This window comes from Phoca vitulina, unplaced genomic scaffold (genome assembly GCF_004348235.1).
Source record: "Phoca vitulina isolate PV1807 unplaced genomic scaffold, GSC_HSeal_1.0 scaffold30, whole genome shotgun sequence".
Lineage (NCBI taxonomy): Eukaryota > Metazoa > Chordata > Mammalia > Carnivora > Phocidae > Phoca > Phoca vitulina.
The window spans coordinates 9126568-9152518 of NW_022589733.1; the positions used below are offsets into that span (position 1 = coordinate 9126568).

General features: G+C 49.1%; 1 protein-coding gene across 4 annotated transcripts; it reads left to right on the forward strand.

Annotated features, from left to right (window-relative positions):
- Positions 1-7308: 7308 nt before the first annotated feature.
- On the forward strand, positions 7309-16764 carry LOC116644642 (metallothionein-4). 4 transcript variants are annotated; one of them, XM_032424363.1, is made up of 6 exons: positions 7309-7439; positions 8464-8589; positions 10330-10444; positions 14592-14658; positions 15883-15948; positions 16513-16764. In XM_032424363.1, the coding sequence occupies exons 4-6, from the start codon at positions 14628-14630 to the stop codon at positions 16602-16604; spliced, it is 189 nt and encodes a 62-aa protein (XP_032280254.1). In that variant the 5' UTR covers positions 7309-7439; positions 8464-8589; positions 10330-10444; positions 14592-14627; the 3' UTR covers positions 16605-16764. The 4 variants fall into 4 exon arrangements, with proteins under 4 accessions (XP_032280254.1, XP_032280255.1, XP_032280256.1 ...); XM_032424364.1 differs by lacking the exon at positions 10330-10444; XM_032424365.1 differs by lacking the exons at positions 7309-7439; positions 8464-8589 and having other exon boundaries at positions 10250-10444.
- Positions 16765-25951: the final 9187 nt, after the last annotated feature.

The window sequence follows — 25951 nt, forward strand, 5'->3', positions numbered from 1 at the left end:
TCAGTTTACCTATATGAGTGAGGGGACACTCCCTGCTCTACAATTCTTTAATTCTCTGCTGTGGATTTACCCAGCCCAGGGGTTATAACGAGACAGCACCCAGGCAGGCCACATTTGGACCTCAAACGTGTGATGCTTTTTATTTTCTTCTCAGTTTTCTTTCTTTTTTTTTTTTTAATAGAAGATTTTGTAGAAAAATGGAAGTTTGAGGATTCTCTTGAAAGATCAGAAGGCCTGGCAACACTGGACCCACAGGTGCCAGCACCACAGGTGTGAGGCTAGCTGGAGCTGAACGGTGGCTCCCTCCTTTATTTACACGGGGCACACGTATGCCACCTTGCCACAGACCCCAGCGTTCCCTCTTGTCTCTGACCTAGCTTCCTTCACTCATTCATGAAACCTGCTGAACCTTCTTGGCATTTGAATCAAAGCTCTTGAACTATCTCTTCCCCCTTAGTTACTATCTCTAGCTGCATTGGCCTTTTCTGGGTTTCTTGTAAAAACCAAACTCTTTTCAGCCACAGGACCCTTGCATATGCTGTTCTGTCAGCCTGGAACACCCTTCCCCAACAACTCTCAGTGGAAGGATCACCTCCTCTGTCTGAATTGGGTTTCCCTTAATATATCTAGAGTTATCTCACATGCCACATCACACCTCGTAATTATTCATGGGTGTGCTTACTTGCTAGTCTTCTATCTCCCCTATTAAAATACAAACTCTTGGAGGGCACAAACTTGCTTGGTGTTATTGGTTGCTCTGTCTGCTGCATGCAGCCCAAAACCTGGCGCCCCTTGGGAACTTGGTAAATATTTGTGGCATGAATGTGTGAATGAATGCATGAGTGGGACCCTGCCAGGCCCACTGGATGTCCATTCGATGGAAAGTGGCCAGTCATTGCTGTCTTCCTGCAGGGCTGATAAGATGCCGTTTTCCCAGCTTCCTTGTGGCATTCACTCAGGCCCATGTCTGCAGGCACATGTGCTCCCTTTTCCAGAAGCCCTCAGATAAAAGGTGAGTGAGAATGCTTCGGGGTGTTTGCATTCAAACCCAGATACATGTGTCAGGCAAGGACAGATGACTAAAGCCATCGAAGAGACAGCAAGACTACAGAGTACAAAATGAGGTTTCTTCCAGGTGCAGAAAAAGAGGCCTGGCTTGAATTAAATCTATAAAGTCCCAAAGTGGATGCAGAGGGGGAGGGATGATGGACACCCAACCTCAACTATGAGGAAAAGGAGAGTCTCCCTTGAAGTTTAAAAGAGTTTAAGGCAAAGAAAAGCCACCTCCCTCAACCTACTTTATGCAAAGGACCTTATGATTTCTTCTACCCCAAGACATAGGATGAGCCAAGAATAAAAACGGGTTTAAGAAAGTTTCAGGGGCACCTGGGGGGCTCAGTCAGTTAAGCATCTGACTTCAGCTCAGGTCATGATCTCAGGGTCTTGGGATCGAGCCCCACGTCGGGCTCCCCACTCAGCAGGGAGTCTGCTTGTCCTTCTGCCCCTCCCCCAACTTGTGTTTGCTCTCTCTCTCAAATAAATAAATAAAATCTTTAAAAAAAAAAAAAAAACCCACAAGAACTAAACAAACAAAAGAACCCACAAAACTACTGGTAATGCTCCCATAAAAGGAATAGGCTGTCACCAGAGGTAATGAGTTCCCTGTCACTGGAGGAATACAAGTGAAACCTTGGAAGCCATTTTTATGACTCTTGTACGTGGGATTCTAGCATCAAGTACTGCTGAGGTTTTTCACTTGGTGGTTGTGAATAGGAGAGTACTCAGACCCTCTGACATTGTATGTAAAATTTTTTCTGGATGAGCATCTTCTTTTTCATTATGCAAAATGTTGATAAGTTTTTTAGCTTCTCAAAAGGGTTTATGACTCAAAAAAGATTAAAAGTCATTGAGAGGAACTGATGAGGGCACCGTTTTCCCAAACTGGCTACACACCAGAATCATCTGAGGAGTTAAAAAAATATGAGACCCTCTCGAACTCCCACTCCAAGTTCACTGCATCAGAATACCCCCCCCAAATTGTGTTTTTTAAAGGGTCTCACTGGGTAATTCTGATTACCTCAACCAAGCACTGGTCTGAAGTCTCTAAAAAATAGTAACCAAAGGCCTCGGTGAATTTTAAGCACTGTTGCACCCCCAGAGCTTTAGAGTTCCAAGACAGAGGTCACAAAACAGGGCCCCATGGGCTGCTCTGGCTTATGAGTGTGTTTTTTCAAGAGGAGGGTATTTAAAAATAATAAACAACTTTGGTCAATGGTTAAAAATTGGAATCGTTCACACACACACACAATTCAGACTTCCAACATCTCCTATAAAATGCAACACATTTCTCCTATAAATCCCCTAGAAAAGAACTGACAAAATTAAACCCTAATGCCCAAATCTCAATATTCCGCTGAAGCTTACTGTGTTTGCCACAGTCCCCATCACTCCCTGTTACGTACAGTCAGCTTACTTTGCTCTTGTGAGTTAACTGCCTAGTCCCTGCAGGCACTTTAGTCGGAGACCCCTATTTGAAGCTTCCCCAGAAATTCACCAGCTTGAGAGATTGTTGACTCCAAGGTGTTTCCCAAAATGAGACAGAGGCTGTCTGTTCCTGGCTGAGCTGGGAACTGAGGGGCCGTTAGGTCTGCACTTTCCCCAGCCCCCTGCCTCCCACCCTGCTGACATCTAGGAGTTGTCCTTTAACTCTGTCCAGCACTGGGCCAAGGACTTCAAAGCCACATAAGATCCAAATTGAGTTGACACTAATCCTCTTTGGCCTCGGCCTGTTTTCCTGTGCCAGGCAGAAACTTCCCGCCTCTGCTCGCTTCCTATTAAAATTAACAAGCGTTGCAGGCAGGCATCAAAGGCAGGGTTGTGTCTTTAATATTCCAGGCAGGCCCAGGCTGTGATTACAGCCCCTCCCCCGTCTTCCTCTCTTCCAACTGAATTGGGGAAAATGGTTCGGCTAAGAGTGCCAGAATCAGAACATTGGCCATCCTTGTCTGTTTGATATTTGCACCAAGGAAAATTCCAGGGCCAGCAGAACATCTTCACAGCAATTTTCTTCAAAGTGCCCTGCAAAAACTGGCCAATTATTTGTAAGAGGCAGCCTTAGAGGGGTGTGTTATTATCCCTATTTTACTGGCAGGGACATTGAGGTCAAATGGCCTGCCCCAGGCCAGTGAGAAAGAGCGAGAGCGAGAGCGAGAGGGAGCGAGATGGATGGAATCAAAGCAATGGCAGCCTCCTTGTCCATCTGAGGCTCACACAGACCTGTTTCTGGTCCAGAATTCTAGCACAGGCTTTCGTGCCCAGCCAGGCTGTTGTGACCACCCCTCCCGTTCTCACGCTGGGCTTCCCAGACCTGAGCTGCAAGAAGACGAGGTCAGTAACCCTGCAAGCACTGAGGGGGCGCCCAGCTCTGTCATCAACCCATCTACCACACAGAAAATGACTGTGGTGGCTAATTATTCTCCTCTACAACCCTCAAACTCTTGTCTTTGTTTTTTGCCTCCATAACTTTAATTGGGGATGATCTGATTATCTTCAGAGAACCATGTATATCCTGGAGTAATCCACAAATGGAATAGTGCACCATGGTCCTGAGTTATTAGCAGAACCCGGACAGGGGGGAAGGGGCTGGATGGTTGCAGGCTTGGTCCCTCTACCTGAGACACCTGTTCAGACAGAAGTTCACAGACATCACCACCCCGCCAAGACTGTGGAACTGGAAGAAGCTTTGGGGGTCTGGTGAGCCCACTGTTGGCAGAGCTCACTGCAGGGGCTGCAGGTCCTGATCTGCTATATTCCCACCCATCTCTTTGGAGGAAAAGCATGGCCAAAAAGTGCCTGCAGACAGTGAACAATTAGTGAAGTTTCTGGAAAAAGTGGCTTTGATCCCAATGCTTTAAATACAAACTGCTTTTCTGGGACTTTGGCTGAGGGGGTCGCCCCTCCAGAAATCATAGAGCCAGGCATCTTCCCAACAGCTGTCTCTTTACCAATTCCCAGAGCAGAGTGGGGAGGGACCGAATGGTGATCTAGCTATGGACACCTCCTCGGCGTTTGGGGGAAACTGAGGCCCCCGGCAGAGAAGTGCACTTGTGGGTGAGTGACACCAGCGAGTGAATTTAGAGGACTCCATTGCTCTGAGTCCCAGGCCGGTCTTCTTGCCTTAGGAGAGAGAAAATACAAGAGAAAAAGTGAGATGTGTGAAGGCAGAGAGGAATGAGAGAAGAGGAGGAGGAGAAAGGACACGAAGGGGAAGGAATGCAGAGTGAGAGAAGACAGGGAGGGGAGAGGCATGCGCAGGACAGACACCCTGCTTTATTTCACCGTGCGGGCACATGGTTCTGTGATGCCCGCCAGTGGTCTTTCTTCACGGCATTTCGGCTCCCCAATTATACCATAAAATCTTCTTTGTACCCCTGGGTGAGGCATGTGGCATCATGTGGGGCCCTAAGCGGTTGCTTCATCCAAGCAGGTGGTTCTGGGAATGGCCACACTTGATAGTCTGAATAGGAGATTTCCAAAGCCCAGGGAGGTTTTTTTCCTCAATGCATCACTTCACCCAGCTGATCTGCACCTGGGAGTGTGGGGGGGTGGATGACAGGCGAGGCACTTCCCGGCTCAGAGCCTCAGGCTCTCTATCTGTAAATGGGTTTGAGATGGAGAGGTTGTTTGGACCACATTATTGCCCTTACAGCCCTGGCGTTGTAGAATTATGTTACTCCAGTTCTTCTGCTTCTCTCTTTCTTCAGGTATTCCTGAGAGGCATTACAGGGCAAATCCAGAACCCCTTACTATAAATAACATTTCAATGGGAAGGAAGGGTTTCTAAACAAAGGGGATAAAACGCAGAAGCCTAAAATGAATTCTGCCGACTTGACCATTCCCCCAGGGGTCTGAGTGACTGCAGAGAAATCAAAGGCTCAGGATGCTCCAGGCTGCCCCTCCACTCCCCACCAGACCCTGAGTGTCCTTCCTGGGGACATACCAGGATGTTCATCTTCTTCATCACCCAAGGTCACTTTGAGCCCTCTGAGTGGGGAAATTATTAAAAACCAGTGACATGGAAAGACAGATGCAGGCCGTGTGGCAGAGAAAGTGATATAAACTGGTCCCAGCATCAGATCAGTTAGTGCGATGCCCCACCGAGCTATCATGGAATGCAGTGTGTTAGCAAGAATACTGGACCATGGAGAGGCAACCCAAATAGCCAAAAATCTTTTTTTTTTTTTTAAAGATTTTATTTATTTATTTGACAGATAGACAGCTAGAGAGGGAACACAAGCAGGGGGAGTGGGAGAGGGAGAAGCAGGCTTCCCGCCGAGCAGGGAGTCCGATGCGGGGCTCGATCCCAGGACCCCGGGATCATGACCCGAGCCGAAGGCAGACGCCCAACGACTGAGCCACCCAGGTGCCCCTAGCCAAAAATCTTTTATAATAGTCTGCTCAGCCTCAGTAGCAATTAGGGAAGTGTAAATCAGTAACCAAGGAAATGCCATTTCTTATCTGTCAGACTGATGAAAATTAAGTCTGACAATATCAAGTGTTAACAAGGACAAGGACACTCAGGGAGGACATTGGTCACAGGAGTGTAAACTTTTGGTGAGCAATTTGAGAATATCTAGGAAGGTAGAATAAGCACATGACTTTCCATCCAGCAAGTCTGCTCCCAGCTTTACCCCCAGAGAAACTCTAGCACATGTCACACAAGGAACCACATATATGTGGCAATCCATCGCAGCAATGTTCATAATAATGGAAAAGGGGAAACGTCTAAATGCTCATCAACAGGGAAAAGGATCGAACTGTGAAATAGTCTTGTAAATAAATCATAAATTTCAAAATACTGGACAAAAAAAGCAAAAAAAAAAAGTTGTAAAAGGCTCCATGGAGAATGATGCCATTTTATATGAGGTTTACAAACTTGTAAAATAAGACCATGTAATTTTTATAGGTACATATATATGTAGTAAAAGTAGAAAAGCATGCGTGGGCATGGTAAACACTTGGAGAAATTAGTTCTCGGGTCTGGTGGTGGGGTCAGAACAAAATATGGGAAGTTTACGTGGGAGGTTTCCACTCTCTTTGTTTTGTTCTTTAAGTCATTGAAATGAATAGGACTTAATGTTAATATTTGCTAACACTGGAAGTTTCCGTATTTGACTTTCTATTCTTACCTGTTTTTTAGATCATTCAGAATATAAATAATAATCTTAAAAAGAGAGAAGACAAGGATGGTCATTGGGCCAGAGTTCTCATTGAGATTCCAGGTGCAGATCTGCAAGCACCCACCATTCCCTTGGGCAAGTCCACTAGCCTTGAAGGCAAGGCTGGTATAATGGTTTTCCCACTGCTTCTATGGGCAACACCACCCGCACCCCAGACACAATTATTATGTGAGAGGAGGTGGGTGGGATGCACAAGACAAAACAGAGTTTAAAAAGAGCAGCTGCCCCATTTTTTTTAAAAAAGATTTTATTTATTTATTTGAGAGAAAAAGAAAGAGCATAAGCAGAGGGAGAGATACAAGCAGACTCACCCCCCCCCCAACCCCCGAGCAAGGAGCCCAAGCAGGGCTTGATCCCAGGACCCTGGGATCATAACCTGAGCCGAAGGCAGACATTTAACCGACTGAGCCACCCGGCGCCCCCGCCCCATTTAAACAGGGGAAGAGAGGAGGGATGAGACCTAGCATCCCATCTGCAGCAGCCCCTGTGATACACCTCCCTGAACCCCCGGGGCTGTGAACTTGCACAGGGTGAACACCCCCACATTCCATGAGGAGCTCAGAGCTTACCTAGACTGGGAGAAATGAAGGGCCAAGACCAGAGAAGGCAGGTGAGGCGCCCAGGGCACAAAATCTAAGGAGCTACTGAATGTCAGGGTCATTCAAGCGCCACCCTGCACTTGTGTGCCCTACGTCCTGCTCGCCTTCTCTTTTTCTGACAGCTATTGACATACTTATCGCCCCTGCTGGAAAGCAAGTTCCTGATGACCAGGCCCTGTGTCTGGCTCACTTACCCCATCCTGAGGGCTAACCTGAAGCCTAGTGCACAGTAGGCCCTGAATGTTTGCTGAATGATTGATGGGAGGGAGGGAGCGAGGGAGGGAGGGAAGGAAGTAGGAAGAAGAATGAAGGAAAGATGGATGGACAGACGTGAGCCTCTTGCCCCATCTCCAAAGCCCTAATCTGGGCTGCCAGCCAACCCGGGCCAGCCACTTTGCTGCTGGGGGCCATGAGTGTCGGTAATTGTTGGCTTTGGCCTTACTCATCCTTCCTCTAGGGCCGTGTGCAAAGCAGAGGGTTTCACTTGCCCAGTGGGTACTGAATTACAGCCCTGGAGCTGGAGTCCTATGTAATTAACCAGCAGCCGCAAGCTCTGGAGAGTCTGTGAAGTCTGCCAAGCACGCAGGTGATTGAGCATCGAGTAAGTTGGCTCCTAATTAGCCTTGGCCTGATTTTTACGATCCCCAGAGCTGAGACCCACGTCCTCAGAGGCTGGTCACGCACTGGTTGGGGGTTCTTTACCTGGGCTCCGTGAATGGAAGCGGGGGCCAGGAAAACAGAATTCTGTGTGGGTGTATATATTTTGATTGGAGGGAAGAGGCTTTCTTGGAGCTATCCTGAGACAGAACAGCCCCAGACTCCCTGGCAAGTGCAGCTTTCTCAGTCTCTCCATCTTTCTCTCTCTCTCTTACACACACACAGATACCCACTGTTACCTTAGCTGTTGGAACAAATGTCTAGAAACATATATTTAAAGGAAATGTGAAAAAAAAATAAAGGAAATGTGAAGAACCTTAGAGTTTATCAAAATCTACAGGACCTCTTCCTGATGATAAGACCTTCAGAACTTGGATCACAGAGAAGGAGGCATCTCGTTAGCCCAGCAGGGGAGGAGTAATACATGGGGAAGGAGGGTGCTGCCCCTGCTCCTCTCAACCAGCCTCCCACCCCAAAGCCCAGCCCGTCAGGGTTTGGGGCTCTGTCACCTCTCTGCGTCACGCTTTTTTCCAGGCCAGGCCATGGAACAGATTTGTGACAAAGATATTTGCCCTTTACGTTCCTTACAGCTTCCTACTGCTCCTTTGATTTTTCTATCCTCGCATCTCCTGTCCTGCTCCTTCCACTTATTATCATCTCCCTTCTAAAGATGGCAAACTGTTGTTTGGAAAGGTGATATGCCTTGCCAAAGCATCGAAGCCAAACTCCAGGTGTATCTGACTCCGTATCAGGCTGTCTATAAACATAACATGCCATCACAAACAAAATCTTAATAATATCTACCATTCCTTAAGCCCTTCTATGTTAAATGCCTGCTCCATGAGTAGACCCAGTGACCCCCATCTTACAGTTGGGGTTCACAGAGATAAGGGAGATAGAAGAGTCAGAATGCTAGCCATGTGCGAAGGACCGCTGCCCATAATATTCACTATGCTCTTTCTTGCTAGAGTGTGAAAGGCTGCTGAGAAGCCCACGATCAGTATGAGAACAACTAGACCATGGCTCACCACCATCTGGAGGTTAATGGCCAAAGAAGCTGGGAGGCAGGGACATGCAAATTACACTGCTGTGAGGTACCATTATACTTCTTCACACTTATCAGATGGGCAAACATTTGAAAGTCTGAATACAGGAAGCCCTGGAGGAGGAACTGGGGAAATGGGAACTCTCAGAAATTGCTTGAGGGAGTGTAAATTAGTGTAAGATCTTGGGAGAGTGGTTGCCCCCCTACCACCTAGCCATCCTTTAGGGATGAGTGAGTTTTATATACTGATGTACATGACATGAATGGCGACCTTCCCTGCAGTATTTTTATAATAAAGAAAACATGGTACAAGGGTCTAGGGCAAGGGAAGGGAAGATGTAAGGGGCCCAGGTAGGAAATGAGCTGAATCTTCCCAGGGGGTGATGATGGCCCAAACCGGGTAGCAGGGGTGGAGGTAGACGAGACCCAGGGGGGATCTGGTTGGAGGTGAGGTGGGGAGCAGCAGCTCAGTTGGGGACGGGGTTTGAAATGCTGTTCGACATCCACATGGAGATATGTTGAGTAGCAGCCAGAAATATGGGGCTGGAGTTCAGAAGAAAGGCCACGGCTAGAGATATAAATTGGGATTCACCAGCACATAGACAGTGTTTAATGCCATAAGCCTGTTAATTTTTTATTTCTTATAAATAAAAGAGCTGAAGCAAATATGACCATGTTGACATCTGTTAATTCTGGGTGGTAGATACGATGGTGGTTATAATACTCTTCTTTGTACTTTTTAGTAGGTTTGAACTTTTTAATAATAAAGGTAATTAATAAATAGTTTATAAGGCCACAAGGCTCCAAATAGCTGACCAGTTCTGTGAGGAGTGCCTCGGACCTAAATCGTGGGTACTAGTAACAAATTGAGGAGTCAAATTCAAGTCCTCCCTGCCACGAACCTAAGCTCAATGACCAGGGGTTGACCCTGTTTCCCCATTTGAACAAAAAAAGCTGGCCCACAATTTCTCAGGATTCTTTCAGGGCTAACCATCCAGGATTCAAGCTGGTGCCTCATGGGGTCCCTGTGAGCCCAGGTGGTATCCACCCACCTCTCATGCCTAGTCCTGCAGATGAGGCCAGAAATACCCCATAAGGGGGCTCTATAGGTGGAAGGTCATCTCTGCCTCCAAATAGATGAAAACTTTATCAAGGGGAGTCAGAAAGGACCAGGCCCCACAGTCCCCAGGCCCTCGGGAACCCAAAAGAAATTAGGCTGAGATTAAAGGCAGAGAACTTTAGTGATAGAGCAGAGACTTTTAGTGACAATATTTGAAAAGTGGTGTTTTTTTAAGATTTTGTTTATTTGTTTATTTATTTTTGAGAGAGAGCACAAGCAGGGGTGGGGAAGAGCAAAGAGAGAGAAGGAGAGAATCCTCAAGCAGACTCCCTGCTGAGCACGGAGCCTGACATGGGGCTCGATCTCACGACCCTGAGATCATGACCTGAGCCGAAACCAGGAGTCGGATGCTTAACTGACTGAGCCACCCAGGCGGCCCACCATATTTGAAAAGTCTGAATGCATCCTCCTCAGGACCCCAGGACAGGCTGAAGAATAGTCCATGGCCCTGAAACATACAAATGGGTGAGTGGCTGAACCAATCTGCCAGGTTGTTAACAGGCACAGGAAATGATAATAATACTATTGCTAATAAGTGCATATTACTATGCATTCTCCCGCTTAACCCTCACAAGGACAGTGCCGTACGTAGGGTTATCATTTTCATGAGCCAGACGAGAATTCAGTGCAGGCTCAGAGCGATCAAGCAACTTGCCCCATGTCATGCAGCAGAGAAGAAAAAGAGCCTGGCTGCAGGACTCCGGATCTCAAGCCCTTGACGGCCCTTGCTGAGCAACAGGTTCCTCTCATCTCCTCTACAAGAGCCAGAGAAGACAGCCTAGTTGTAAGTCTGTGAACTGAGCCGTTTATTCATCGTCAGCCCATAACTGTTTACTGAGCGCTCACTGTGTGGCAGCACTCAGTGAGTCTGGCCACGGGGATGCTGAGATTAATAAGCTCAGCCTTTGTTCTTGCGAAGCGTGTTGTCTAGAGAGAGAGGTCAGTATCTAAACCAGCATAATAAAACCAATGGCTCCAGGCTGCTCCTGGGGTCAGGGTGGGGCACGTATGTCCAGAGAGTCCCTGTGTGGGAAAAGATGGTGATTCCCAGGCGTAAAACATGGACCAGGGTGTGTGTGGAGTCGTGACACAGGGCTTTTCTCTGACCTCATCGCCTGGCCGAACCTCCATTCCTGAGCCATGAGTCCCAGAAACTTTCTTACAAAAAGACGCTGGGCTCAGGAACGTGTATTTAGCTTTTACCTTGTTGGGAGTGGGGGAGACTACAGAAACCCTGTCATTTCGTGTGTTGTAAGCCAGGGGTATTGGCTGCTTCTTTGGAACAACCTGTTTTATTGTTCTGAGAAGAACACTTGACATATGCACAAAAGTCAAAAGAGGCCATACCTGGACAAGGAGATATTTAGGACTGGCTCAAAGGAGCTCCAGCTACTGTGGGAGAAGGAGAGAGCTGCTGCAGGCCCGACTGCTTTTCTGCAGAGAGAACTTTGGGAGCCCTTGGGTATGGCGCCTGGGTGGGAGGTGGGTTCACCAATGAGATTTAAGAGATGCACAAAACCTCTGAACTGTGGGGGAAATGTATTTTGTGCTTTTTTTTTTTCTGGGTAGAGGACCGAGAGCTTTCATCAGATTTTCCTAGGGCTCCTTGAATACCCCAAGAAAGAGAAGGATCACATCTTTGACGATTAATTAATACTTCTTTGAAATATTAATTTTCTTCTTTTTTCTTTTTGATTTTATGTATTTGTTTGAGAGATGGGGGAGGGAGTAGCAGAGGAAAAGAAAGAAGCAGACTCCCCGCTGAGCAGGGAGCCCAGAAGTTCTAGGGAGGACAAAGGCATTCAGCCCTATGGGTATCGGCAAGGCACAGGGAGGATAGGTAGGGGCAATCTTGTATTGTATGCAGGACTTGATCCCATGACCTGAGCGGAAAGCAGATGCTTAACTGACTGAGCCACTCAGGTGACCCTGAAATACTAATTTTCTAAGTGCAGATTTAAGCTATACCTACAGCAATTGCACGTTCTTGGGGTGGTGTGTGTTTTTGGTTCTATGATCCATGCAAAGATCTGGAGCTGAGACCCAGAAGACAGGCAAAAAGGCAAAAGGGACCTGTGGGTGTGCTTCCCCAGGCACTGGAAGAAGGACTGTGTAACAGGGACAGGATAGCCTGGGGCAGAGTTCAACATGATCTTGACTGCCCGATGCTACACGGGGTCGTTTCAGTCTGCGCAGCCCAGAACCTGCGAAATAGCTTCATGCTACCTACGGGGTTGAATTTTGAGATTTTCATTCCACTGGGGCCTTAAGCAATGTCACAGTGTCAATCATCTGAGGACGAAGTCATTCCTGGCTCAGAGAGGAAGGAGGGAAGAGAGTTGGTTTGGATGAAGGTGAAGGAAAATCCCTTCCTTGCTCTGGGCTCATGGGTTGGGCTAGATCTTCTAAGGCATTGATGTTTGCTGCAGGGCACACACACAAGAGGTGCGGGGAGGCTGGTCCTGCCAAGACGTGGGCCGGAACTGGGCTGGGAATGCGGGCCCAGGAGGACGAAACCAGCCTCTGAACTCTGAGAGCAGCCCTGCCCAGGCAGAGATTTCCTGGGATGTCCTCCTGACCTTCTCAACTATAAGCTCTGGTGTTACTCACCCTTGGCTCCCCAGTACCCAGCACAGTGCTGGCCCTTAGAAGGAGGTGAATGAATGGAATGTGCCTCGATCCCCTAGAAGGCTGTGAACTCCTTGCAGGCAGGGCCTATTTATGGATCAATACAAGATTGCCCCTACCTATCCTCCCTGTGCATTGCTGATGCCCATAGGGCTGAATGCCTTTGTCCTCCCTAGAACTTCTCGGCTCAAACCCATGCTTCCAGCGGTCCTTCTGAATAAGTGATAGAGACCCCAGCAATTTACTAATGGAAGGAGCTATCACCATTGGTTCTGGCCATGCCCCATCTCTTTTGCCTTTCGGAACAGTGACAGTATTTTTCAGTAGAGGTCCTCAGTACCCACATGCAGGAGCCTTGTGCATTTATTTGTCCATTTATCACTCACTCACTCGTTCATTTGTTCACTCCCATGCCCACTTATGCGCTCACTCATGTTTTCAGTCATCTGACTATTCATCTCATTCATTCATTCATCTCCTAAACTTGCAGACCACTGCAGAATCGAGATACTTCAGACAACAGGTCTTGCCTCTTAGAGCTCCGAGATTGGGGCACGGAGCACAAGAGCCATGAACACACACAGTGGAGTAAAAAGTAGTAAACTGCATGAGAGATATACAAACAGGCCACTGAGGGGTCACAGAAGGAAAGGTTTCTTCCAGTCGAGAAAGGGCGAATCAGAGACAGCTTCCTGGAGCAAGGCTCAGCAGCAGCAGCTCCAGAATTTCTACATGGGGAGCGGGTGAGGGTGGCAGCTTTTGGAGGCAGCTTGAAGCTGCGTCATCAGGAGGGTATGTTCCGTAAGACTGAATATCTGTCAGCTGCCTGATCATGATGAGACTGGGGGGCTTCATTCTCCCCCAGCGCCCCCCCTTCCTTCTCCCACCCAAGAAATGGCATTTAACTCATGCCTCAGTAAATGAGGAGCATTTATCTGGACTCAAGGTGGTAGGGAAAGGATGAACACCTGACAGGAGCAAAAGCCTGGATGTGGAAAAGCTCAAGGCCAAGTACAGGGAGCCTGGAGTCCTTAGGTTTTGGTGGAACAGGTAGAAGGAAGGAGTGGACAGTGACCTTGGAAAGGTAAGTTGAGCTTGGAATGCAAGACTAAGGTGTTTGGGCTTCATTCAGCAGATTGTGGGAGCCACTGAAGGTTTTGAGCAAGAAAATAACATAGCCAATGCTATTTGGGGGCTCGATCTCTGGGGCAAGGTGGAGAATGAAAAGGAGCAGGCAAGACCACAAGAGGCTGGTTCCAGGCCCCTCCTAATGTTGGGGGTGGGTGGCAGAGCAAGAGTGTAAATGAAGGTTCACATGTCACTGGTTAAAATATTTAAAAGTTATAAATCAAATGAACACATAAAATACTTTCTATCCCCCTACCCTGACAAAGAGAGCTTCAAAGCAACCTGAAGGGCCAGGTTCAATGTTTAATTCTCAAATCTTCACACCGGAAGGTGCCGAGAGATCTGCCCCATGGCCCCAACCTCCAATCTGGGGCCCACATCCAGTCTTTTTCCATCCCTTCCTCCTTCCCTCACGCACGCCTGTGGGCACCAAGCCCACACATCCAAACTGTTCATACCCCCAGCACACAGCTACCTCCAGCCACGCTTCAGCCCTAGAGGGACACACATTGGCTGAGCATCTGCCCTTCGGAGCCTGGGGCAGAGGTCTGAGCAAACTTTTGGAAGCAGGCTGGCTTGGGATGAGAGAAAACTCCAGAATCCAGAGCATTACATGTGTGTGGTCTAGAAGGAGAGGTTGCACACTGCCCCTGATTTTTGTCCTTCTCACCCAGGGAGTCTGGGGGACATGCCAAGAAAAGGCCTGAGTGGGACGTTCTAAAGCCCAAGACCCCAGATAGGGGCCCCCTTCTGCCCACGGTAAGGGCTTTCATGACCAGGGGAGACAGAATGAGGCCCTGAGCCAGGCCCTGTGAAGGAGGGAGCAGAAATGGCAGATTGCAGAGGACTTGGAGACCCGACAGGTGTGGCTGCCAATCTGAGCACTTTGAGTGCCACTGAAGCCTGAGCCTGGCTCCTTGACACCTTGACACGTGGGTAGATGGGTGGGTGCAGCCATCTGCACCCCTTGTGAGAAGCATCCAAATGACTGTACTGCTCTCCCTCTCCTCTGCCCTCCCTCTGCCCGCTCTCTCCAACCCCCAGCCTGCGGCGTCTGGCTGGGCCGTGTGCAGGGCGTCTGGCCCCGGGGACAGGTGGGGTACGCCCAAGTGCACACCTACACAGCTATAAATAGGGAGCCTCCGGCAGCTGCTCACTCAGCTTCTCTTCCCCAGCTGTGATAGTGCTGGAGCCTCTGGCACGCCTGGACCATGGACCCCGGGGAATGCACCTGCATGTCTGGTGAGTAAGAATGCCCACTCGGGGGTCCTAGAACCTTGCCCCAGCTTCCGATATGGAGCCCACAGGGCTCTGATGAATATTTTTCTTCCTCCAATTAGGAGCTGCCAACGGGGTTTGTCTCTGACTGGCGACCTCTGGGGCAGCGCCCACTCTGTTGCCTACCAGCCTGATTTGCTAGAATTGAGACCCTGGCTCAGGGGGCGCTTAGTGTCAGGCCCCTAGGGGCAGCCACCAGAGCTAAGGACCTGGCAATCTGGTTTGGGTCCCCTGCTGCCATTCACTCCTGACACTTCATATTTCTGAACCTACATACCCTCATCTGAAAACTAGTGTCACTCCTCCTCAACTGCCCACCTCCCAGGGCTGCTAAGAAAGTACTAAAATCATAAGGCACTTGCAGAGGTCAAGGGAGTCGTTAGAAGTGTATGTGGGCTCCAGAGTCTCCGAAACCCCTTAATTCCATGGAAGCACGTAACGCAGGAGGAGAGAGGTCAGAGTTTGGAGGCATCTTGGGGTCTTACGGCCTTTGGAAATGGTATCAAGAATTCTCATAAGCCTCTCTGGTCCTTAGCAGGACATGTCTGTACCCCAAACTTGCCAAAGAGACAGAAACTTCCAGCATTTTGACACTCAAAATTTGACACTCCAAATGATAGGTGGGATGATTTTTTTTTTTTAAGTGTAGATGGTTTTTATATGAAAACAAGCTGCGGCTACAGCTCTCGTTTTGGGGTTATTTATGTCCCCGGTTCTTTCTCCTGCCCATTCAGGGTTTCCATCTTGCCTGATACCTTGAAAAGGTGAAGAGGGTATACAAGGCTTCCACACTCCCTAGGGGACCTTGGGCTTGGTAGACCTGGCCTGGTCTTAGTGGTTCTCAAACCCAATCGTACATCAGAATCATCTGGGTTACTTTTTAAAATATGATTCCCTTTCCCCACCCAGACTTATGAATCAGAATATCTCAAGGGTCGGTCCCATGAATCTGCATTTTAGCAAGTATCCCGGCTGAGGGTCCCGATGCAGCCACCCCAGTTTCCATCCGGGGACTGTGACTGGGAACCATCCAAGGGCCCATGCCCCGGGGTGGGGGGAGGGAGGGATGCTCGGCAGCATCTTCATCCTCTTGTCCAGCCACTCCCCAAGGACAGCCCAGAAACCCTGCCACCTCATGTCCCCGTTTGACCCCAGTCCTCACGCTTGGGGCTCTGTCCTCTCTTCTAGGAGGAATCTGCATCTGCGGAGACAACTGCAAATGTACAACTTGCAACTGTAAAACATGCCGGAAAAGTGAGTTATGCTGAGCGGGGATGTGGCTGGCCAGAAGCTAGGAAAGTCTGTTCCCTCCCTTCCCAATCCGCCAGCCATGGTGGGATGAAGCGGGTTCTGGAGGCCTCGGACCCATTTGAGAGGGATCTGAGATGACAGCTGAGCCGAGGCCTCGGGCAAAGCTCCTGAGGGGGGCAGCCTCACCTGGGGGTGAGGGCGTCCACCGGGTTGCCGGTGTTCGCGAAAGAAGAGGGCTGCAGGGAGGTCCTGCTATGCCCAGTGCCGAAAGGGACGGAGCACTGACCTAGAGTCATGAGCTCTGGGTTTTAGTTTCAGATCTGCCACTGACCAGTGACCTTGAGCCAGCCCCTTCCCCTCGCTGGGGCAGCTGGTAGATCTGATGACCCCTGAGATCCCTCCTGGCACTAGCATCCCACAGCTTGCTGCCCCGGGGTTTTCTGCTAATGTGGATTGAAGCCTGTGGCCTGCTCTGCCCTTCCTGCTTTCTCTAAGTGATGGGAGAGGACGTGGTAAGAGGGGAGCGTTGACACCCAAACTGACCTGTCCATCTCCTGACCCTTCCAGGCTGCTGTCCTTGCTGCCCCCCGGGCTGTGCCAAGTGTGCCCGGGGCTGCATCTGCAAAGGGGGCTCGGACAAGTGCAGCTGCTGCCCCTGAAACACATCCGTTGTGCTGGGGGCCAAGGCCCGGCAGGTGTCTGTACAGTGCCTTAGTCGAGAAGTTGGAATTATTGTACAATAGGTTATGCTTTTTATATATTTGCTCAGATGCGGTGTGGGTGACCTTCATGGAAAGGGCTTGAAAAATAAAGGTTTCGCTCGTGGTTGTCTGGTGGCTCAGAGCACTGTTTTGCCCTAACGCAGCAGGACCGAGAAGGGCTGACACCATTGCATACAGTAAGCGTCAGCCTGCCCCCCTCCTGCAGGCGGCTGCTCACTGCAGGACCCAGCAACTCTGCCTCAGGGGGCTTCCTCCGGCTGCGGGAGCTTGCTTGAGGCATGCACAGAGCAGCCCAGGAGTACTGGGCAGTCAACGCCCCTGGGGACAGCCCTTAGCTGACAACAAACAGGAGTCGGTGGGTAAATACCACCCAGCATCTCTACCCTTACGGTGGGACGAATCTGAGACAGGTTCCACACCATGCCCCAGAAGTCCCCGGCAGCGCAGGGCTCCAGTAGCCCACGGCGGTACCCCGCTCACTAACATACCCCATATTGGCTCCCTTCCTTCCCTGCCTCACTTGTCCGTTTTCCTCCCAGTGCTTCCTGGGATCCCCAGCCAACGAAACCTCTTGAACAGGGTCTGCTTCGGGACTCACTGAATCCCACGTATGACATGCTGCCTCACACACACACACACACGTGCGCACACACACACGGCAGTGTGCTATAGACCTGGGGAAACTTTGTGTTTTCCCTTATACAGTTAACTCTCTGCCAAGTCCTTTTTTCCACTTAAGAGAGAAGAGTAAGTAGAGGAAAAAATAGGAAGATTGAACCACAAAAAAAATACGGTGACAAAACAAGAATTAGTGGATGAAACACAGTAGGAGACAAAGAGGAAACTCTACCCGAGTCTCTCCCACAGCAGAGTCGCCGCTGAGCCTAGCACCTGCCAGGGACCGTGCAGAGCAGGGACCATAAACATCTATGAGAAGCACTGACGACAATGAGCCTTCCTCTTCCTAAAAATGCCCATATAAATACCTTCACTCAATTTTACATGTGACCTTAGGGAACTCCCGAACCCACTGAACCGTCTCTGGATCCCCCACAAGATCTGAGTTAGGAATCTATGGTCCGTGCATGCTGTTATTTAAAAGAATAAAGTGGTCTAATAATAGATTAAAATATGAAGCACCTACTACCTGCCAGGCACTGGGCCCCACATCTCCCCTGCATTGTTTTCATTTTAATCGTCACAACAAGACCTCACGAGGTCATTACTGTTAATCAACTCCGTCTTCCCCAGAGGGGGTAACCAAGGCTCACAGAGGTTATGTGACTCGCCCAAGGCTACACAGCTAGTTTATAGAATTGAGATTCGAATCCAGATTTACAGACTCCAAAGCTGTGCAACTGAGAGCAAGTGGAGATGCAGAAACAACCTTGTAGAAGGACCGAGGTGAAGGCTGCAGTCCCTGGAGGCTGGCGCTTCGGAGGGGGAGACTCGGTCCCCTCTCACCCACACACCCCCCCCCAGCAGAGTGTGGATAACCCGAGCTCTGGGATGGCGTTCGTGCTGCCAAGGGCCTGAAAGCAGGGCCCAGCAGAGGCTGGGAGCGGCTGTCAACTCCACCAGCCTGTGTCCAGGTGGCCATCAGAGAGCAGTAGTCTTTTTGTTTTTCCTTGCATTTCGAATTGCCTTTCCCCCCTTGCTATTTGTGGAACAATCAAATATGTACTGGCTTCTTTCCTTATCTTCTGTACAACTGTCATTCTGGGATCTCTTTTCATTGTTCTCCTAGGCTAGACCCATTGGTACTTGGGTCCCCCGTCATCCTCTATCTTGGGCTCCTTTCTATTTTGCTGAAGTACCTCCTCAAGCAATTTTTGTTGTTGTTGTTACCAAAAGAATGGATTCCCTAAATGTCAGAAAATACCTTTATTTTTCTCTCATGCCTGTTTGAGAGTCTGGCTGGATATCAAATTTTAAGTTCAATATAATTTTTTCTTAGCACTTTTGAAGACAGTGCTGCATTATCTTCCAACGTTTGGCGTTGCTGCTAGGAACACCAACATGACCTGCCCTTTATTTTTCACTGGGCGCTTTTGGGAAATTTCTCAGGCTTTTTGCAATCTTCTTATTGATCTTTTAAATTTTGGTCAATCATATTTTAATATATTAAGAGCTTCTTCTCTGAACATTTATCATAATACCTTATTTGTTTAAGTCCTTTCCTGAATCTCTCCGATGTGTGGGAAGTTTTTTTAAATGTTTGTTAAGTTTCCTCTTTCTTGAACTATTTCTGCTTCTCTGAGCTGCAAGCAGCTCTGTGGGTGTCAGTGAGGTTTGCTGACTGGCAGGCTTGGTTTTAGCATGCCCAGGTGGGGAGCCAGCAGGCAGGTGTGGCCCACCCCTCAGTGCCAAAACCAAAGGGGCCCTCCTCTGACCCTTTTCCGCGAGCCCTAGCCCCTCCTAGACTGGTTACTCCATTTCTTCAGAGACATCTCGCAGCCTAAGCCTGCGGGCAACTGGCAGGGTTGTACAAGGAGGGGAAAAGGAGGCCAACCTGATGATCACGTGGTAGGCTACAGCCACTTCTTCCATCAGTCCCCATCCTGGTTTCTGTGACCACTTCCTCTGCCGCTATCCCAGTCTGACTCCCCCAACCCCCAAAAAACCAAGTAACACAGAACCCCCATAGACTTCTCTACTTTTTGATCTGAGCTGTGGCTTCCTCTCCACCCATTTACTCATCAATGTGATTTAACCGATTCCAGTATTCCAGAAAAATCTTGTAACCTCTGATCCACTGATGTGCTGTCCAAGTCATCCTCCCCCGCACCAATTCTCAGCTCTTATTAGTTTGTCTTTTTTTAGTTTCTTTCAATGGAGTCTCAGGAGAAAGGAGAGGTAAATGCATGTATTCTGTCTCCCATCTTGAGCCCCAAATTCCAGGCTAGGCTTCTTAGTCAGATTATGATGTCCATTCTACAGGCGAGAAAACTGAGACTCGAAGTTAAGGCTTTCTCCCCAAACTCAGGCAGGACTAGGTGAGAGACAGACGCTTGAAGACCACAGGGTAAGACAAGTTGGGGAAAAGGCCGAAGCCAAGAGTGAGCAGACTAGTTACAGGCGGCCATGACGGGTGAAACTTGAGCAGTGCAAGGAAACACCAAGAAAACAGAGTTTTACATCAAGAAAAAAAGAGCTTTCTCAAGGAAGAGGTGCCCGGAGCAGGAAGGGGCTCTACCAGGAGGCTGACACATCACGGATTGTGTTCTTGTGCTGCCTAAAGGACAATGAGAGGCTGTGACAGTCTGCACCTGCTCAGGACATCCTCCCACTTGGATGCAAACCAGAGGAAGACGATGGGGAATGAAACGCAGGGCACAGGACGAGAAAGGAAGTTCCCCATGAGGACTGCAGGGGGCGCTCGAGGTCCAGAGGCAGGTGCGGAGGCGTTCACTCTGAGCCCGGCGCCAGAGTTGAGGTCGCTCTTCCCGCCTCAGTCTGGCGGCGTCTGGGGCCCAAGAGATCCCCAGAAAGGGCTTGGAACCTCAGACGAGGCTGCAGGGAAGATAAATCAGGCCAAACTCTCCAAGGGCCGGTTAGGTGTAAAAAGCCCTTAACAATGTGTAAAGCACCCAGATTCACAGGACATGAGGCTTTTAAAATAATTTGGCAATGTGGGTCCAAGAACCATGAAATCCTTCTTATTTGTCCCAGTAGCTTCACTTCTAGAAAGCTGTCTAAAGAATTCGTCACAAATTCGGGGGAAAATAAAAAAAGCCTCACTCCCACGAAAACATTCATTGCGGTACCATCTACAATTGTGAAAAACTGGAAAGGGCCTCAAGTCTATGAGATCGTTCAAGTACGCTGCGGCGGCACTCACAACAGGATATGATACAGCCACTAAAAATGCAAAAACGCAGGAAATAGTTATGGCAAAATCTGCTACAAATTAGGTGTGCAGTCATTTATTTTAAAAAAGAAGCTACACAGAATACAAACTATGGAAATGAAAATACGCTACAGTGTTAACAGTGGTTGTGTTCAAATCACAGGTAAAAGATAATTTTTACTTTTCCTTCTTTTTTCTTTGTGTCTTTCTGGATTTTCCAAATTTTACTGAAGTAGCACATTTTTTAAAAATAAATACTGTTTGACAAGGGGGGAAAATGTATCCTTTGAGCCAGAAATTCTACTGTAGGGAATGTTGTATCCTCAGGAAAAAATCATGAATATACACACACAAAAGCTACCAAGATGTTTGCCACATCACGGGTTATAACAGTGAAGATTTGGAAACAACAAAAGTGTGTCTATGTAGGAGACCATTAAATAAATTGTGTAATGAACCTACTAAAATAAAATTGTAGAAGTAAAATTGATTTCATGGGCAGATGTTCATAATCTGATAAGCAAGGAAAAAGTCATTTATAAATCAGTGTATACTGTAGGCTTCTGTTTTTATATTTGAAAGAATTATATAGATTTTTTAATTTTTCAAAATTTCTGCAATAAACAAGGAAGAAGAGGAAGAGGGAAGGTAGACCCAGATGTTTTTGAATCTGAGGTACAGGTGGCCTGAATTGTACAATTTATATTTATTTATTTATTTATTTATTTATTTATTTATTTTTACAGAGAGAGACACAGCGAGAGAGGAAACACAAGCAGGGGGAGTGGGAGAGGGAGAAGCAGGCTTCCCGCCGAGCAGGGAGCCCGATGCGGGGCTCGATCCCAGGACCCTGGGATCATGACCTGAGCCGAAGGCAGACACTTAACGACTGAGCCACCAAGGCACCCCAGTATGAATTATTTTTAGAGGTAAGGATAGGACAGGGTACTTGAAACTGAAACAGTCTTGGAAAGTTTGGGCCACGTGACCACAATACACGTTGGCTCAGTGGAGGCTTCCTTCCCTCTCCATGCCCAGCCTCACCATCCACCTTCCCTGGCAAGTGCTCTCACTTACTTTCTCATATTTCAGTTCCCAAACACCTTCGTCAAGGAGGCAGGGCTGGGCATGACTACCCACATCTGCCAGAGGATGAATCAGAGGTCCAAAGATGCAAGCTGGGGATAAGGCAGGGGTTCTGATTCCCCTGGCTCCCTTCCCTCCGTGGCTGAGTTGCTAAAAAACCATCCTGGATTTGTTACAGGATAAAGTAAAGCAGGGTTTCTCAACCTCTGCACTATTGACATGTTAGGCCACATCATTCTTTTGGGGGGAAGTTAGTCTGGGCATTGAAGGATGCTTAGGAGCATCCTTGGCCTCTACCCATTCGATGCCAACACCATGATAACCACCACCACCACCGTCACGTTGTGACAACCAGAATGTTCTCAGACATTGCCAAATATTCCTGGGGGTAAAACTGTTGACCGTGGAGAACCACTGAAGTAAGGTGAGATGTGGGACCCAACTTTAATGCTAGGTGAGGCTGCTCTGGGGCGGTTTCTGGGAGAAGGTGTTGCTGCCTGTCCCCAGACCTGGGCGGTGGGTAGTGGGGGAGCGGGGATCTAATGAGGAAGGGAGAGAGGGGAGATTGGTTTATGCAGAAAGCACGGGCACCACCATGTCCTCTACCCTCCCGGCAGCACTTAGCTTACTACGTGTGGAATTTTTTTTTTTAAGATTTTATTTACTTATTTTGAGAGTGAGAGAGAGAGCACGAGGGGGGTGGAGGAGAAGGGGCAGTTGGAGAGGGAGAAGCAGACTCCCCAATAAGCAGGGAGCCTGATGTGGGGCTCGGTCCCAGAACCCTGGGATCATGACATGAGCCAAAGGCAGACGCTTAACCAACTGAGCCACCCAGGCGCCCCATATGTGTGGATTTCTTATGAAATGGCTCCTTGCCCAGCTGGTGGGTTCTCAGAAAAGACAGACGTTGTCATTGTCCTGTTCCCCTTTGTATCTGCCATTCCTAACACAATGTGTGGCTTAAGGCAGTGTTCAATAAACGTTTGTGGTGGGGAAGGAGAGACTTCACCACCACGTTGCTCATTACACAAAGCAGGATGCTGGGGGCCATAGGGTAACTTCATTAAGACACATGTAATTTAACCTGACTCTTCACAACCCAGCCTTCAAGAGGTCCCATAAAAAAGGGTGAGCCCAAAGTCAGACTCCTAGTTCTCACATTGATTCCTTCATGCAGCATTCAGACATTTCAGGTGCGCAGGGAGCTTTGCTAAGCATAGAAGGGAGGAGAGAAAAGAACCTCCTCGCTCAGCCTCTGCCTTTAGGGACCTCAGAGTGTGTCAGGGAGACTGTTGGACTACCCTCTCCCCTCTCTTCCAGGGAGGAAAATATCTAGACAAAACCCCATAGAAGTTCCAAGAAGGATGGGTAAGTCCGGCTACAGGCAGGAGTGAAGACTTCCTGGAGGAGCGAGGCATTGAAGCACTGTTTGCTGAGACCTGGGATGTCTTCAGCAATCTGCCTGAAGAATCTCCTGGATGTTCACCATAACCGAAGCGGTAAGGAGTATGATGATCCCCAGTGAATAGCGGAGGGAAACTGGTGAGATTCAAAATCAGGTCTGTCTGACGCCAAAGCCAGTCTTCACTTGCTGCATTTTAGGAAGAAGATTCTGGCAGGAGTGTCAGGGTGGTCTGGGATATGTGAGCAGTGCAGGACCCCCATTATCCTGATGTGGGAGCCCAGCAGACACCCGGAGTGTCTCCTGCAGTTTGGGGGCCCTGAGGGCTTTCTCCTGATGCCCCAGCTAAAATGGACCCTTCCCTCGTCATAACCCTGTCCCCCTAGAGCCATGGAGCTCCTGACCCCACCACGCACAAGAGCTTCCTCGAGGGATGGCCCTTGAACTCCAACCCGCCGATGCCCAAATCAGCTCAGCTTGGGCCCTGACTTTAATGATTCCCCCCACCCCCGCCCGGGCCCCTCATTGAGAGGAGATGGCAGCCCCTTGGGGAAAACTCTGCATTACAGTCCTTAGAGCTCGGAGTAAACCCCAGGAACCAAGGTATTGGCACGGTTGCTGGGGTCAACCTGGCCACTTTCTGACACCTGGAAGCTCAGAGGCTGCCTTTCCCCGCCTTCTCCTCCAACACTTTCTGTCCCACGAGTGATCAGAGAGGACAGAATCTTCCCGGGGCCTTCAGAGTACACGCAAAAGGTACCAATGCCTGGCTGGGAAGGATGCAGGAGGGCAGGGGAGAAGGAGCCCGAAGCCACGATGGACGTGAGCGCTCAGGGGATCGGCCTCGTGTAGGGCAGTATTTCCCTGATTGCTGTCCTTCGAGAACCACCTACTCGATTTTAGGCATAATCACATATCACCTGGTCTATTATTATACTTAAATTTATTTTAAAAGGAGGTCTTGTATCACTACTGTAGAGGAGAAACTGAATCATTTGCCACAAACAGGAGGTAACCATGGAGACAGAGGATTAAATTTCTAGCTAACTTGTTCTAGGGCAGGCTGAAGCTCCCTCCCCATCCTTACTCTGCCTCCTTACCCTCTCTGTGACCCCCGGCCCCTTCTGCTGCTTCAGCTGCCCCGTGGATAAAGTTGCTCACTCAACATTCATTCTACTAATAAAGCCATATCTCTCCAAGAAACGACTTTACTTGCAAAGAAGCACATTTGCAAATTCTTTCAGCACACCACTATTTGCCCAGGATCCTAAACTCTCGGTCAATTGTTCGGTCCCAGGATAGTAAATTAGGAGACCCTCTGAGGGCAATGCAACAGCTCAGTGCAGCACTGAATCAAGATCGGCCAGGGGTGGGACTTGCTGGACTCCTTGCTTTTTTCTGAGGTCATCGCAGAAAAGATGAGCTAACCCAGGGGCTCCAAATGGCTTCCTCTGAGGCTCAGTCCCAAGGAAGTCTGAGAGGCCTGAGGGGGAAGGAGGGGACAGCTCTGGCTGAGTGTGTTGGCATGCACTTTTTACTGGCAGGGAAAGTCCTAGATACTGAAGCCTTGAGGGCTATGGGCAATGCGGACCTGGGGCCAGAGTAGCCTCAGGCAACATGAAAACAAACAGGAAATCAGCTGCAATGCTAGAGCTGGTGAGCTCTGTCATCTGAAACTACATGAAGCCAATGTTGAGAACCAACCTGGACTTCCCATTAAATACCTTGACAGATCACACCATAGCGTCTCCTGAGACTCTTGGTTCTCGTCTTCTGCTTTTCTCTTCTCTCACCACTACTGATGCTTAGACTCACAGACCAACACATGTGGGACCGGCAAAGCCTGGAGGAACCAGCTAGCCCCAGCCCTCAGATGAAGCCATTTGGAGGCCCCTGGGGTAGCTCATCTTTTGGGGGAGGGAGGGTTTCCAACCAACATTTGAAAGTGCTGGTCCAGCTTTGATTGAGAACAAAGGCTCACTCTGCACGGGGGATATTTGGAGCAGTGCTCAGTTTCTGCTCCAGAGTCAGCAAAACCAAAGTCTGAAAGCTCACCAGACCTGCCTTCCTTGGGAGGCAGCCTAGGGATCACCTCTAAAGAGGGAGGGATGCAGGTCCTAAAAGGGCATCCCCTTGAAAGAAGTGGAAGCTAGGGTTGGACAGGTGATAAGAACACTTTGCGAGGGCTTATGGGGGAACATCCATTCTTAGGGAGGCAGTGGATTTCCCCTCCCACCTCCACCTTTCCAACGTTTTACTCCAGGGATCCTAGAATTAATTTCTCCCTTTCTTTCTCCCTCCCTCCCTTCTTTCCTTCCTCCCTCCCTCCCTCCGTCCTTCCCTCCCTCCATCCCTCCATCCCTCCCTCCCTCCCTTCCTTCCTTCCTTCCTTTCTTCCTATTATTCTCTTTTTTTAAAACTCTGTCTCTAGGAACACCTAGGTGGCTCAGGTCCTGATCTCAGGATTGAGCTCCACATGGGGTCCCTGCTCACTGGGGAATCTGCTTGCCCCCCCCCCTGCCCCCCCACCTTGTGCGCTCTCTCACTAGCCCTCTCTCTCTCAAATAAATAAAAGCTTACAAAAAAAAAACAAAAAACAAAAAAACCTCTGTCTCTAGATAAGCCTGGTCCCTAGGAAGCCCACTGCAACTATGTGAAAGGTGCTTGCACCACCAGCAGGTGAAGTGAGGCCTCTCCATGGGGGGGTCACCAGGTGACTGACTGTCTGAAATGCCACCATTAGCAATTCTTTCTTCTACTTCGATAGCCCTTGACGGGTTATCTAATGCTTTCCTTTGCTCCCCAGTTTCCTGGGGATTAAGTGTGTTCATTTGCTGAGCAAGGCCAGTGAGGCTCAAAGGAAGGAAGTGATCTGCTCTGGGTCCAGCTTCTGGTGGCCACGGCCTCGGCCTCCGTCACTCCAATCTTAGTCTCCTGTGGTCACAT

Excerpts from the sequence above, each read along its gene's own strand:
- LOC116644642 (XM_032424363.1), top strand. The coding sequence starts at position 14,628 with ATGGACCCCGGGGAATGCACCTGCATGTCTG. Across the intron at positions 14,659-15,882 it reads GGAATGCACCTGCATGTCTG|GAGGAATCTGCATCTGCGGA; the intron begins GTGAGTAAGAAT and ends CCTCTCTTCTAG. Across the intron at positions 15,949-16,512 it reads CTGTAAAACATGCCGGAAAA|GCTGCTGTCCTTGCTGCCCC; the intron begins GTGAGTTATGCT and ends TGACCCTTCCAG.